Consider the following 15,278-nt stretch of genomic DNA (forward strand, 5'->3'; position numbering starts at 1 on the left):
CCAGGATCAGGCTGAAGCAGGGAGAAGCTTAGATTCTTTCTCTTGTCTAAGAAAGACAGGGGAGAGGGGTTGGTCCTTACACCAGGACAGTGGCAGTGAGGAGGGAAAGAACTGGACAGGTGACGGCTGGGGAGCATTTGAAGTCATTACCCACTGACAATCAGAAATAAATGTGGGACAGGTGTGGTGGCTCACACCTGTAATCCCAGTGCTTAGGGAGGCCGAGGAGGGCAGATCACTTGAGGTCAGGGGTTAGAGACCAATCTGGCCAACATCGGGAAACCCTCTCCCTACTAAAAATACAAAAAATTAGCCAGGCGTGGTGGCTTGTGCCTGTAATCCCAGCTACTTGGGAGGCTGAGACATGAGAATTGCTTGAACCTGGGAGGTAGAGGTTGTAGTGAGCCAAGATAGTGCCACACACTCCAGCCTGAGTAACAGAGTGAGACAAAAGAAAAGAAAGCAAAGAAAGGAAAGAAAGAAAGAGGAAGAAAAGAAAAGAAAAGAAATGCTAACCCAGTAGAATCCTTTTTTTGAGACAGGGTCTCCTGTCACCCAGGCTGGAGTGCAGTGGCACAATCTTGGCTCACTGCAGCCTCAATTTTCCAGGCTCAAGTGATCCTCCCACCTTAGCCTCTCTCGAGTAGTTGGGACTGTAAGTGCGTACCACCATGCCTGGCTAATTGGGCTTATTTTTTTGTAGACCACAGGGTCTCACTGTGTTGTCCAGGCTGGTCTCAAACTCCTGGGCTCAAGCGATTCTTCCTCCTTGGCCTCCCAAAGTGAGAATTCATTTTACCACCTGTTATAGCTCTACTGACAAACAACATTTAGAGTAGAAACAGATCTACTGAACAAAGAAGGCTGCCCCTTTGTGATGCTGAGTCTTTAGATGGGGACTTCCTCTCGTTAAGTCCTCTATATAAAATTTAGCTAAAGAGCTCCTGTGCCATTTCCATCTTGACGTGAGTGATTAGTTTCTTTCACTCCTATTTCTGCGGACCTGCAGCTCCCTAATCTGACCGCTGGAGAAGCAGTTTCTACAGCATTTTATCTTGAACTGGTGATGCTGATTTTTAAAGTAAACAAGATACAAGCTGAGTTACCCTCGGGATTTTCAAAGGAAATCTAGGGTATTAGTCAACAGATTAAAGGGGACTTTCATGTTGCTCAGTGTTTTCTAGCATCTTGGGCGGCCCTAGTGTCTAAATGCACAAATAAATGTCTTTGTAGATGGATGACGAAATGGTGTTGGAATGACTTGTGGCTGTTGAGAAGCAGAATTTTTTTAAAATTCATATTCTAGGAAGTTCTGGTTTTCCCCTATAGAACAAACTCTAGGATAACTAATAATTAATTCTAGCACCTCCCCAATTACATTTGAGATAAAGTTATGCTTTTGAAGAGATGTTAAAATGTCTATTTGAAAAACAAAAACACCTACTTCTGTTTCTTTGCCCAAACACAGGCTTTTGTATATTATTTTTCTATCACGTCTCCAAACTGAGCCCAGAAGCCTGAAAGTAAACACACCCCAAAGAGTAGAAAGGTGCCAGCCTCCAACATTTTCCAGCACTGTGCCGACCACCCACTGCAGTCACTGAGGTGTTCATATCTCTCTACAGTCCTTCAGCTGAGTTCAAAAATGTCCCAACTTAGCTGTTTGCTGTTGCTTCCCTCAGTCATCCTGAAGTGGGTTCTGGCAATCAGGAGAAAGGCATTAGAATTTTCCCTCTATCAGCTTTATCTTTTGAGTTGCCCCTTGTGTCCCATAGCCTGGCCCATCTCCTGACCTAGTGTTGAAGCCTTCCTTTGGAATATTGATGTTTTGCTTACAGCCACACGACCCTAAACACACCTGACCTCGTGTGGAATATTGATGCAACCACTAACCTCTGAAGTCCCAAAGCTTTACACGAAGAAAGCCACTCCCTAACCCAGAGCTGTGTGCCCTCAACTTCGAGCAGCCACTGGGCGTGATCGACATAATCACTGATGTGGCCAGTGAACTTTTTTCCCCCTTCACCCCTTCCATGGAGTCTGGTAAATTGCTTACTGGACCAAAAGTTTGGCTCTGGAAAATCTAGAGAACTGTGAATTAATCTAGGCTTCGGCCTGCCTGCCACTCTGTACCCACATACATGTCCCCTCACTGAATTCTCCTCCAGGTATACATAGCGCTAACTGAAGTCCACACCGCCCCGTAGATTCCTAGAGTCTGGCACCATGGTAGGTATTTAGCAGATGCCTGTTGAGTGACAGCATAAGTACATTTATACATTCAGGTAGAACTTTTTTTTTTTTTCTTTTTTTTTTTTTTGAGACGGAGTCTCGCTCTGTCACCCAGGCTAGAGTGCAGTGGCACGAGATCTTGGCTCATTGCAACCTCCGCCTCCTGGGTTCAAGCGATTCTCCCACCTCAGCCTCTCAAGTAGCTGGGATTACAGGCACCTGCCACCACGTCCAGCTAATTTTTTTTATTTTTAGTAGAGACAGGATTTCATCATGTTGACCAGGCTGCTCTCAAACTCCTGACCTCAGGTGATCTGCCCACCTCAGCCTCCCAAAGTCCTGGGATTACAGTTGTGAGCCACTGCACCCGGCCGGAACACTTCTTTAAAATTATCTTCTGTATTTATAATGTCCCTGCCGCTGTCCACCAGGCTTCACCCGCGAGTTGTTAAACGCCTTCCCCCGTAATGAAAGAGACAGCATAGCTGAAGATAGCACGGCACCTGCGAAGGGGAACTTGGCTACCCTGCCGTTCGATTTCGTGTGAGCAGCGCCATGCCCATTCACCGTGGCAGGTCCTGTCAGCCCCTGTGGGATGAGACCAATGACGAGATGAGACCTGACTGTGTGCTAACGGCACTGGGGGCGTGTGACTCTTCTGTAAAATGTAAGAGAAACATGTCAAAGCTGAGGAGATCAGACATGTGTCACTAGTTCCTCTGGAGAAATTAGGAGAAATCCAGCACGTGAAGATGGGAAACCGCTTTCCCTGACTACAAACTGGGAGGCAGTCTGCACAGTACCCCCTGCCCCAGAGTTTGCTTTGGGGTCTTGAGGGTCGGGGGGAGGTGTCCCCTCTGGGTCACCTCCCAAAGTTGAGGGCAGCACTTTGAGGGTTTCTGCAGCTGAACTGGGCAATGAAGAAGAGGGGCCAATGAGAGGGACTCCATTTTCCTTTCAATAGCAAGGAGTCACATTAAGTCACTAGACAAATTGAATATTGATGTTTTGCTCACAGCCACACCAGCAAGAAGGGACAGGATATAAGATCCTTACGACATAATACAGGTATGACATTATCTCTCAATCAGATCTATCCTCTCTCCCCTTTCAAGAGGGAAAGAACTGAAATCTCATGTGTATCTTTCACAGATCTTTGCATTTAACCTCTTAGACAATCCACGAGGTGTTTTAATAACAAGTGCTATTTGTTGGATTTATGGGAGAATGTGCAAACTGTGGCGTCAGGTGTGTGCTCTCGTTTTTTTTTTTTTTTTTTTTTTGAGAAGGAGTCTCGCTCTGTCGCCCAGGCGGCTGGAGTGCATGGTGGGATCTCAGCTCACTGCAAGCTCCGCCTCCCAGGTTCACACCATTCTCCCGCCTCAGCCTCCCAGAGTAGCTGGGACTACAGGTGCCTGCCACCACGCCCGGCTAATTTTTTTTTTTTTTTTGTATTTTTAGTAGAGATGGGGTTTCACTGTGTTAGCCAGGGTGGTCTCGATCTCCTGACCTGGTGATCCGCCCACCTCGGCCTCCCAAAGTGCTGGGATTACAGGCGTAAGCCACCGCGCCCGGCCGCTCTCTTGTTCTTTACAGAAGTCTTGCAAACTAGTATCATCCTCATTTTTTAGCTGACAATGGTGAGGCTGAGGTTAAGTCAACTGCCCATGAAATGAGCAAGTGCCAATGCATGGATTAGACATTGCCATCTGTTCAGACTCTCAAACCCATGCTCCCAACCACTGTGTCTTCACAGGCACCGAATACTCTTGACCAGCTCCCTGTTATATTCCTCTCTACTTCTAAAGAAAGGTCTGGAGTAGACTGAGCTGCCCTAGATTAATCTCTGTAGGAGATTATTGAGGAGGGGCTGCCAAGGGCACCTGCAGGTTCGCCTTTTAGCTCAATCAGTGCCCTTCCAAACCCCACCTCTCCTTCCTTGCCCAGGTAAAATCCCCTTCCCTTCAGAGCTCTTCCAAGTTGCCAGGAGAAAGTAATCTCCTCTAAACTAGTATAGAATTTGATAACATTTTGGCATTTACTACCTCCTCCCTACCAGCATCTACAAGTTCCTTGAGGGCAAGGCCCCATCCTGCTGTAAGTTTATGGCCCAGCCACTAGCACAGTCTCTGCTGCCTGAATGAATGGATGAATGACATTCGTGGTTTTCAGAGTTCATGGGAGTGAATCAACACACTCCTCAAGCACAAACATGGCTCAGAACTGCTCAGTGTTCACATTAGAGGCTGCTGATTACAACCTCAACCAAGATTACTCAACCTGGGGAGACGTTTTTCTCTTGACCAAAGCAGAACATTCTCAGTCCAAGAGGAAATGAGTTCACAGTTTTGTAGACTGAAATCACAGCTCTGTAATAAACTTTTCTGGAACTCAGCTAGGGCTGGTGTCACGAACATTCCCTTTCTAGGGAGGGCCACTTAGTACCAAATGACAAAAACCTGCTTTAGAAGTGCTGTCCTGGAGCAGAGCTTCTCAGTGGGATGTGTTTGGGAAGCACTTGCCGTCTGCTCGGAAACTGAATGGAAATCTGAGCTGATTCACTCATGGCTGTCAGCTGAGCAGGCCCTGATTTTGCAAGAGTGAGAAAAGAAGCCCCTTTGCATCTGACCTCACCGTCCACCCCACGCAGCTCAGACAGCCCAGCTGTGAGCCCAGGAGGACCAGGCCTGCAGGAATGTGCAGAATGTGGCCGTTTCCACTAGCGTCCCTTGGCCTCGATCCCAAGCCTGGTTTGGGACCTTGAAGTGTGCTTTGGTAGATTTTTGGAAAATAGTTGTTTTTGGCTAAGAGGATCTCTTCTGTTCTTCCCTTGCCATTTTTCTCCCTTTGTTCTAATGTAGGGGAAATTCAAGCAGCAAACTTCATCTCCAGGGCTTAGCTCTGACACTCTTTTAGATGACTATCTTCCCAGGTACTCATCAGATACATCAAATTGAGTGTCTTACTATTTACCTCAAACTCACCATATCTAGAGCCGGGCGTTTAAATGCCTTTTCCTTACCAAGTTGGTTCCCAATCTCTCATCCCTCCTACCTGATTTTTATGCTTTTATTATCTGCTTTCTGTCATTCCTATTCATCTATCCTGTTTCCTCCCTCTTCTTCCTGCCACATGTTTACTATGTACCTACCACGTGCTCTTTTAAGTGCTCTCTTCTCTAAGGGACAAGATATGTACACAAATAACTAAAATACAGACAGGAGAATCACCAAAGCAATCTTGGTAAAGACAAGGTAGACTCATACATCCATTTCAAAACTTACTACAAAGCTGCAGTAATCAAGATGGTGCTACTGGTAGAAGGATAGACATATAGATCAATTTAACCCAGATTTAAACTTATACATTTACGGGTAATTGATTTTTGACAGAGGTGCCAAGATTCTTCAGTGAAGAAAGAATCATCTTTTCGGCCAGGCGCGGTGGCTTTCGCCTGTAATCCCAGCACTTTGGGAGGCAGAGGCAGGTGGATCACCTGAGGTTGGGAGTTTGAGACCAGCCTGACCAACATGGAGAAACCCCGAATCTACTAAAAAAAAAAAAAAAAAAATTAGCCGGGCATGGTGGTGCATGCCTGTAATCCCAGCTACTCAGAGGCTGAGGCAGGAGAATCACTTGAACCCGGGAAGCGGAGGTTGTGGTGAGCCAAGATCGTGCCATTGCACTCCAGCCTGGGCAACAAGAGCAAAACTCTGTCTCAAAAAAAAAAAAAAAAATCATCTTTTCAACAAATGGTACCTTGCCCACTGGATACCCACATGCAAAAGAATGGAGTTGGGCCTCTACTTCATAGCCCACACAAAAATGAACTCTAAATGAATCAAAGCTCTCTAATCTAAATGAATCAAATATCAGAGCTAAAACTGTAAGAGTAAATCGCTGTAAGCTTGGACTAGGCAACAGCTTCCTAGATGACGCCAACGGTGCAAGCAACAAAACACAGATACATTTAACTTCACCAAAATTTTAAACGCTATTCAATGGTTGCTATCAAGAAATTGAAAAGACAACCCAGTCCATAGGATGGGAGAAAAGTCTGCAATTCATATATTTAAGGGTCTAATATCTAGAATATATAGAAAAGAGGCTTTCAATCAACAATATAAAGTTAGCAAAGGATTTAACTCAACTTTAGTGAGCAAAGGATTTAAACAAACATATCTCCAAAGATACACAATTGGCTAAGTAGTGCATAAAAAGATGCTCAGCATCACTAATCATTAGGAAAATGCAAATTGAAACTACCAGATGTCATTTCATACGCATTAGAATGGCTACAACGTAAACACACACACACAGAGAAAGAAAACAAGTGTTGGTGAGGATGTGGAGAAACCAGAACAGCATGTATTGTTGGTTGAACTGTAAATAGTGCAGCCACTTTGGAAAACAGAATGGCAGTTCCTCAAAAACTTAAACAAAATTGGTGTGGTGGCATAAGCCTGTAGTCCCAGCTACTTGGGAGGCTGAAGCAGGAGGATGGCTTCAGCCCAGGAATCTGAGGCTGTAGTGAGCTATGACTGTGCCACTGCTATTCAGCCTGGGTGACAGAGGAAGACCTCATCTCTAAAAAATTTTTTTAAAAAGAATGAAATTCTGGTGCATGCTATAACATGGATGAACCTTGTAAGCATCATGCTAAGTAAATGAAGCCAGGTACAAAAGGCCACATATTGTATGATTCCAGTGATAAGAAATATCCAGAATAAGCAATTCCATAGAGACAGAAAGTAGATCGATGGTGGTCAGGGTCTAGGCGGAGGAGGAAATGGGAATGACTGCTGATAGTTTGGGGCTTTTGGGGAAGGGGCGTGATGAAAACGTTCTAAAATTGATAGTGGTGATGGTTGCATAACTCTGCGACTTTACTGAAGACCACTGAATTGTTTGCTTTAAATGGGTTAATTTTGTGGTATGTGAATTACATATCAATTTAAACGTGTGAATATAGTCATGAGTGCTATAAGAGGTGACTAGTAACAAGTCAAGAAATGCTGAACTGTAAGTCTTGCTGGCTTTTATTCCTAGAAATTTGGTCTTGCTGGGCATGGTGGCTCACGCCTGTAATCCCAGCACTTTGGGAGGCTGAGGTGGGCAGATCACGAGGTCAGGAGTTCAAGACCAGCCCAACCAACATGATGAAACCCCGTCTCTACTAAAAATACAAAAATTAGCCGGGTGTGGTGGCACGTGCCTGTAATCCCACCTACTCAGGAGGCTGAGGCAGGAGAATCGCTTGAACCCGGGAGGCAGAGGTTGCAGTGAGCCAAGATCGCGCCATTGCACTCCAGCCTGGGTGTCAGAGCGAGACTCCGTCTGAAAAAAAAAGAAAAGAAATTTGGTCTCATTCCCACTTTCTGTTGTCACCACATTTTGTCTCTTTACCTCCTGATGACCCCCACCCACCCCTCCACCGCACCTGCCCCTAGACTGGTCCCACAAACGAGATTCAATCTCCTATGGCTCCTTCTTCATTATCTTCTGACAACCCGCATTCATGGGCCACTCCCATTCTCTATTCCTGCCTACAGAAAAAGGTCCCGCCTCTTCCACTCAGCACGGACTCATCTGTCTCCCCAGTTTCCTGTCATTGCCCAACTCAACCCTTCTAACCCCCAGCCTCCACCACTCTTGCCAGCCCTCAATGCCCACGCCTATTCCCACAAAAAACCCGGACTGATACAATTTCCATGCCTTTGCTCAAGCCATTTCTTCTGCCTAGACCAACTGTCCCTGCCACCTGCTCCAACCAACCCCACCATTTTTCACGCCAAGATAAAGTCACATCTTCCCCACAAGGCTTTTTCTAGCTCCTCCCAATCCCAAGATTCTCTCTTATCTCTAAATCCCTAGCAACAGACAACAGCGTGTGCCGCGCAGGACACGACTTTATCTGTTGCTTGTATGTTCTTTATACATGTGTAGAAAACACGCACCTGTCTTGCCTCTTTGCAAGCTGCAATCACAGCATATGCTTCCTCTTTAACTTAATATGTGTGCTCTGTAAATGCTTAAGGGGACAGGGACAGCATCCTTCGATTCAGTACTCCCAGCACTGGGTATACACATCATCAGCATTATGTATGCAACCAACAAAGTTAATACAAGCTGGAAAGAAATCATGTATGTAAAAATAACAAGTGGTGGCAGGGCGCGGTGGCTCACGCCTGTAATTCCAGCACTTGGGAAGGCTGAGGCAGGTGGATCACTTGAGGTCAGGAGTTCAAGAACAGCCTGGCCAACATGGTGAAACCCCATCTCTACTAAACGTACAAAAATTAGCCAGGCATGGTGGCACATGCCTGTAATCTCAGCTACTAGAGAGGCTGAGGCAGAAGAATGGTTGGAACCTGGGGGTCGGAGGTTGCAGTGAGCTGGGATGGCACCACTGCACTCCAGCCTGGGCGACAGAGCAAGACTCCATCTCAATCGATCAATCAATCAATACAAGTGGTTTGCTGCCTTAAGGTAAGAAGTACTTGAAGGAATCAACCTCTCCCTTTTCTGGGTGTCCTCAGTGGCACAGATTCAAGCTATTCCAAGCATAGCTGATTGTGTAGCTAAGTGGTTAGGGGCGTGGGCTCTAGGGTTGAGCAGCCTGGGTTCAGTCTCACTGCTGCCATTTACAAGCTCCGTGTCTGTGTGTGGGCTACTGAACCTCACTGAGTCTCTTAATTCCTCTATAAAATACAAGAAGCTCCAGCCGAGTAGTCTGTTGTGAGGACTGAATGAAACAGAGCTTAGAAAGGGGTTCACACACGCTAAGCACTCAGTAAATGCTAGCTGTTATTATATTGTTCGCGCTATTAACACCAGCCATTCAGAATCTAGATCCCTTAGCTTTACAGATTCACATTTAATCTTATGGGGAGATTTGGCTCAGAACAAACTGTTTCCCATTAGCCAAGCTCACAAGAGGCCAGAAAACCAAATAGTTTATTTAGAAGAGGAAACTGTTTTCCAACGCTTTGTATGCATATTTGCTGTCCAAGGCATGCCCTTCTCAGGGGTGAGATACCCCCCAAGATGCTATTTTTCCTATTTACAACAAAAGCAAAGGGTGGAGCTGTTGGGTGGAATAAATTTCCAGACTGTGACAAAACAAAGATCTCTGATTCATCACAAAACCACCTTGATTGAGATCAGAATATCCCCAGTCACCACATATGACACCTTTCCTACTAACTGTAAGCAGGGATAGGGTTTGCCTTGTTCCGCACTGCCTGACTTACACAGTAGCTATTCAATAAATATTTGTTGGCCAGGTATGGTGGCTCACACCTGTAATCCCAGCACTCTGGGAGGCCAAGGCAGGCTCAGGAGTTCGAGTCCAGCCTGGGCAACATGGTGAAACTCCATCTCTACTAAAAATACAAAAACAGTTGGGTGTGGTGGTGCACACCTGTGGTCCCAGCTACTCAGGAGGCTGAGGTGGGAGGATCGCTTGAGCCCGGGAGGTCAACGCTACAGTGAGCCGAGATAGTGCTACTCAACTCCAGCCTGAGTGACAGAGTGAGACCCTGTCTCAAAAAAATATATATATTATATATATATTTTATATATATGTAAATATATAATAGTTACATATAGTTATATACAATATATAGTTATATATATATTATATACAATATAGTTATATATATTTATATTATATATAATATATAGTTATATATATTTATATTATATATAATAAAAATATTTGTTAAATCAGTTAATTCTTTGGGCAGGGAAGGTTTAAACATCAACAAATTCTCATTCTTCTCCTCTTCTAGGCAAACTGATTCCCTTCTCTGGGGCAGGACAATATTCACTACATCACAGCTTTTTTAATATGAGTTGTGTTGTGTTCTCCTGGATGGAGACACCCTGATGAATTGTGGGAAGTGCCCTGTTCTCATCAATAATATGTTAAAAATATTCTAGCATGCCCCTTTCCTGCTTCCCATTTACACTCTGTGTAACTGGCATTTGTACATGCTGCAAACATTAACGATGGTGATTGTTACCCCAGTGGGTCAGGGTTGGTCTCCCTCTACTGCCTGGAGCACTTTGTGGCCTGGCCTCTCTGGATGGCAGTCAAGAGCACATCACATCTTTCTCCGGGGGGGGTGTGTGTGTGTGTGTGTGTGTGTGTGTGTGTGTGTGTGTGTGTGTGTGTGTGTGTGTGTGTGTGTGTGTGTGTGTGTGTGTGTGTGTGTGTGTGTGTGTGTGTGTGTCTCTGGATGGCAGTCAAGAGCACATCACATCTTTCTCCGGGGGTGGGTGGGTGTGTGGGTGTGTGTGTGTGTGTGTGTGTGTGTCCTGGCCTCTCTGGATGGCAGTCAAGAGCACATCACATCTTTCTCCGGGGTGTGTGTGTGTTTGGGCGGCGGGGGGGTTCATTAAATTTAGCATTGCCTCACAATGTCAGCTTTCAGCTCCTCAGAAAACTACATGAACGAGTTGGCCATACCTGCGTACTTCCCCCTGGACTTAGCTTGATTCACTTCAAAGGACAAATCCATCTCTGAGCAATTCTCAAGGCAAAGACACTCAGACACTCAGCCAGACAAACAGGGTGAGCCCTCCTACCTCTTTCGGCTGACACTCAGGGGAGCTTGCCATCATCTGGCTGGCTGCCAACAGGCCAGTGGACGGGCACTGGGCTTAGACATGTGGGAAGGAAACAGTCACCTTGTTTTCCTGCCTTGGATGGAATTGGCAGAATTCCAGTTATTCCCTACCGGGGGCTCTAGCTCACAGCCCCCGATAAAATGCCTAATCACGGAGCTTTATCTCTTGCCCAGCAAATGAGAATCCTAAGACTCATCACAGTAACTGTCCACTTGGAAGTGTCCAGCACCCTCCATCAGTTGATTCTCTGATTCTCTTCAATAAAACGTGCACACTGGGTATTTCTGAGAGGTTTTGGGGCACCAAGAGTGGCAAGGCTTCCTGGAAAAGCCCTACAGGATCTGATTCAGATTCGTCAAATAAATTTCACCAGGGTAATCCTGTAGTTGAGTTCTCTCTCCCTCCTCCTCCTCCCCCGTCGTATTTCCACAAGTTATAACCTGGCATGCCTCCTTTCCAAAGCCAGAAATATGACAAATATTCAGATAAGCCGATGGAATTTGAAAGAGCATGTTCATTGCTTTGCTGGTGAGGACTGCAGGGCACACTTTAGAATGTGAGGTGTGCCTCTCTCAAAAGTGCACGCAGTTCAAATTCTGCATCTAGTAACACACCAAGAACTCAGGAAATGCTTAATAACTATTTGCAGAATGAATTAATAAAACCTATTTTAATGTACTGTGACAATTTCATTCTTAAAAGGACATTATGGGGAGCATTTAAATGTAAAGGAATTCTCCTATCTTTAGAAAATTTTGTTTCTACGTTTAAGAGGCTTAAAGTGAGGTTAACCTTTAATTTCAAGTTCAACCTCTTTACTTTGTTTTTATTTATTTTTTTTGAGACGGAGTCTCGCTCTGTTGCCAGGCTGGAGTGCAGTGGTGTGATCTCGGTTCACTGCAACCTCCGCCTCACGAGTTCAAGCGATTCTTCCGCCTCAGCCTCCCGAGTAGCTAGGACTACAGGCGCGCACCACCATGCCCAACTAATTTTTGTATTTTTAGTAGAGACGGGGTTTCACCATATTGGCCAGGCTGGTCTCGAACTCCTGACCTTCATGATCCGCCTGCCTCGGCCCCACAAAGTGCTGGGATTACAGGCGTGAGCCACCATGCCCAGCCTCTTTTTTTTTTTTTTAAATGGCAGAGTAGTGTAGTAAAAAGATCTTGCGGTTTGAAGTTAGACCTATTTTTCAAACCCAGTTCTGGTATATTCCGAGATAACAGTGTGTAATTTACAGGTATTATGAGGATTGAAAGAAGTAGCTAGAAACATTCCTAGCACGTGGCAGGCGATGGGAATGAGAGGATGGTCGTGTCCTTTTTTCTTGGCCTGACCATCCACTGTCATGCCAAGGCTTGGGGTCCTCTAATTCTACCGTGGAGAGTCACTCGCGTGCTGCTCATTTTACAGAAGCCAAAGAAAGGAAGGAGTTTAGTCCCTTTGGCCATGTCCAGACTTAGCCTTGTCATGCCCGGACACATTTTTTTAAATTGTGCTTCTCTATATTCAATGCTATTTTGGATCTTATACACCAGTGCAATGCAGAGGCCTCCCTCACAAAACCTCTAACAGACCTGATCTTTATTAATTGCCTTCAGTGCAACAAAAACTCTTAACAACTCATGAGGATTTCAGGGCCTCCAAACTGGCAAGCGTTTCGGGGAAATCACAGGGAAATTTGTTGGCTGCATGATTAATCCTGGGTGGATTGGTCCCGGAAAAGCGCATGTGGGTTAGCAGCGAGCAGCAGCTTGCAGAATCTCACAAAATAAACTCTCTAATGAAGAGGCCCCCAAAACATGCCTTCCCGATGAAACTTCAGCATGAGGGTGGGGCCTGACAATGGAAGAAAACACCAGATGTGTGGACAACAGACCTCGTTTGAATCTACTAACACCCAAAGGGATGACACATGGGACCAGATTATAAAACTGAACCAGATTACAACCCTGGAGGAGGGAAACCCAGTAGGGCGTAGGATCTTATGAAAAGGATCATAAAATTCATCACCATAATTACCCCCCAGCCCAGCTCCCCAACAAAAGCCGACAATAGCTTCGCTCAGTGATGTTATTCATCCATATTCAAGTCGCCTCGCTCATTATTCTCAGACAAAAACCCTGCTGGGCCTCTGCTCCTCTGGCAGCCAGGCAACTCAGCACCCACCCTCACTCAGCCAGCCCCTCATACCACTTCTTTCTTTAGTAGTGGAGTTTCCAGCACCAACGATGGTTTTTCGGTTTTAACGCCATCTTTTAGGAGTACCTTTGACATTCAGGAGCTGGCTGAAGGGAATCACAGCTAAAGCTTCCCTGGGCAAAAACAAAGGATGTTACCCAGCAGCTTTTCCTTTAGCAGGGCTGAGATGCTGAAGGGAGGGCGCGCCCTTACTTTGCCCTGGTGAGCACAAAACGGTGTCATTTGCACATTGTCTCGCCAAAAAGGAAACGTAACTGAAAATACAGAACTGTATATATTCCAGTGGAAAGAGAAGTTCCAAAGATAGGACTGCTACGAATAACCCACGGCCCCTATAAAAAGAGTTGCTCAGTCCCTTTGAAGCAGACAGCCCAGCACAGAGCAGTACTCTATCATTTCCCTGAGATTGGGTATTTTAGTTTGTGTGGACCATTGTAGGAGCCCAGGTCAGGCGTACCCCTCCTTCAAACCGTTCCCTCTCCAAGAAGCATTCCTCTGGGCCTAGGCCTACCTTGATCCACAATTTTTGGAAAATGTTTACTTTTCACAGCACAGCTCAGCAACCTCCAGCCCCAAAGATCACGAGTTAGCTTACAATTCCTTCAACCAACATTTAGTGAGCAACTACTATGTGCCAGGCATTGTTTTGGCCGTGGGGAATCAAAGCTGGATGTAGCTGCGTCCTGCAGAACATATGTTCTATTGAGGAAACATAAAAATAAAAACCCAAGAAAAGAAACAAAATGTTGACAGATGACAATGGAGACCACCAACACAGCAACCCAGCAGGAATAGGTAAGGCTCCAGGAGAGGACAAAGGGTAATGGAAGCTATGGACGCCCCACCCCAACATGGGATCCAATATATTTAAAGCCTAAGGAGTCACCAACAGGCATTCAGCCACTGATGTTGTTGCCCAAGATGAACACGTGGCTCAAACCCACTTAAACCTCAATGTTCGTAACGCGTAACAATCCTCATGCACTCACACTCCGCAGAAGCCTCCACTTGGGTCCTTTCCACACACACCATCCTCTCTAAAGAGGATAAAGGAGGCCTCTTCCAGTCCAGTGACGGGGTACTGAGTGTGTCCAACAGGCAGGGCGCCAGACTAGGTAGTCCCAAGGGGGACCAGGGCCACCGCAGAGCGGAGAACCCTCCTCTTGGCCCAAGCCCTCCTGAACGTCCCTCCTGATTCTACGGGGCCAGCTTCTCCCGAGGCGTGCGTATTCCTCCAACACACCGCCCTACGGGAAGGAAACCCCAGTCACTGCTGCCAGCAAGCGGGGCTGCCTACTGTGAACCTTCCACCCGATCTCTCTGGCGCTGCCGACACGGAGGGAGGCCGCCTCTGCTGCCCACCTCGCAGCCTGTGGATTCCGGGGCTCCTCCCGGCACACCCGCGCAGCTGCGTCTTTGGGACCTGGCACCGGCTAAGCCGCTGCCTCTCCTCCTCCGGCGCTCAGCCGCCTGGCACGCACACACCCTCAGCTCCCCCGCGCTCCCCGAGACAACCTCGAATAATACCAGGCCCGGGCAGTCCAGCAAGTCTCTACTCACTCGTCCCCATCAGCGACCGCAGGAAGCCACTTTTGCTGGGTCTTACCTCCTTCTGCCAGGACCCAGAGCGATGCGCTTCCCAAAACGAAGAGCAGGGCTGACACCTTCCACATCGTTCCCGTTGAGTTGCTCTCCTGCGGGCCGAGCAGCAAGCTTCTGAGCTGGGGGAAGATTAAAAAGTACCGCGGCCACAGGCCCAGCCTGGAGGAGCGTGACGGTGGGGGCTGGAGGAGTGGGAGCAGGAGCCCCGGAGCGGGAGAGTGCCCGAGCTTCCCAGACCCCAGACAGCCGGACAGCAAACTTTGCAGTTGAGAACTTTCCGAGCGGAGTCAGCATTTATCTCTCCCGAGGAGGCGGGGGAGCAGGGTCGGCTGCAAGGTGGTCTCCGTCAGGGCGCGCTAGGCCCGCCCTCGGGCTCTGTTTGGCCGGCGCCAAAACGATGATCTCAGGCCAGGTTTAAAGTTACAGGGCCGCAGCTGCGGGGGCCGCCAGGACTGCGGGCCCTGGCAAAATGGGCTTTTATTCTGCTCAACAACAGGAGGGAAAGGAACCACATGCAACAAACGGAGTTTTAAAAATTATATATAAATTTTTAAAAACCTATATTTATTCTTCTTTTTTTTTTTTTTTTAAGAGTAAGGCACAAGTCT

At 46.8% G+C, this 15,278-nt stretch overlaps 1 protein-coding gene across 1 annotated transcript in view; it reads right to left on the reverse strand.

Moving 5' to 3' along the window:
- Positions 1-15,014, reverse strand: part of PDPN (podoplanin) — a 34,312-nt gene extending 19,298 nt beyond the window's left edge. Inside the window, 2 exon segments of the mRNA XM_054451408.2 lie at positions 14,675-14,853; positions 14,855-15,014. Coding sequence (XP_054307383.1) covers positions 14,675-14,853; positions 14,855-14,964 — 289 coding nt within the window. The 5' untranslated portion in view covers positions 14,965-15,014.
- Between the last annotated feature and the right edge of the window lie 264 nt (positions 15,015-15,278).

Source organism: Pongo pygmaeus, chromosome 1 (genome assembly GCF_028885625.2).
Source record: "Pongo pygmaeus isolate AG05252 chromosome 1, NHGRI_mPonPyg2-v2.0_pri, whole genome shotgun sequence".
Classification (NCBI taxonomy): domain Eukaryota; kingdom Metazoa; phylum Chordata; class Mammalia; order Primates; family Hominidae; genus Pongo; species Pongo pygmaeus.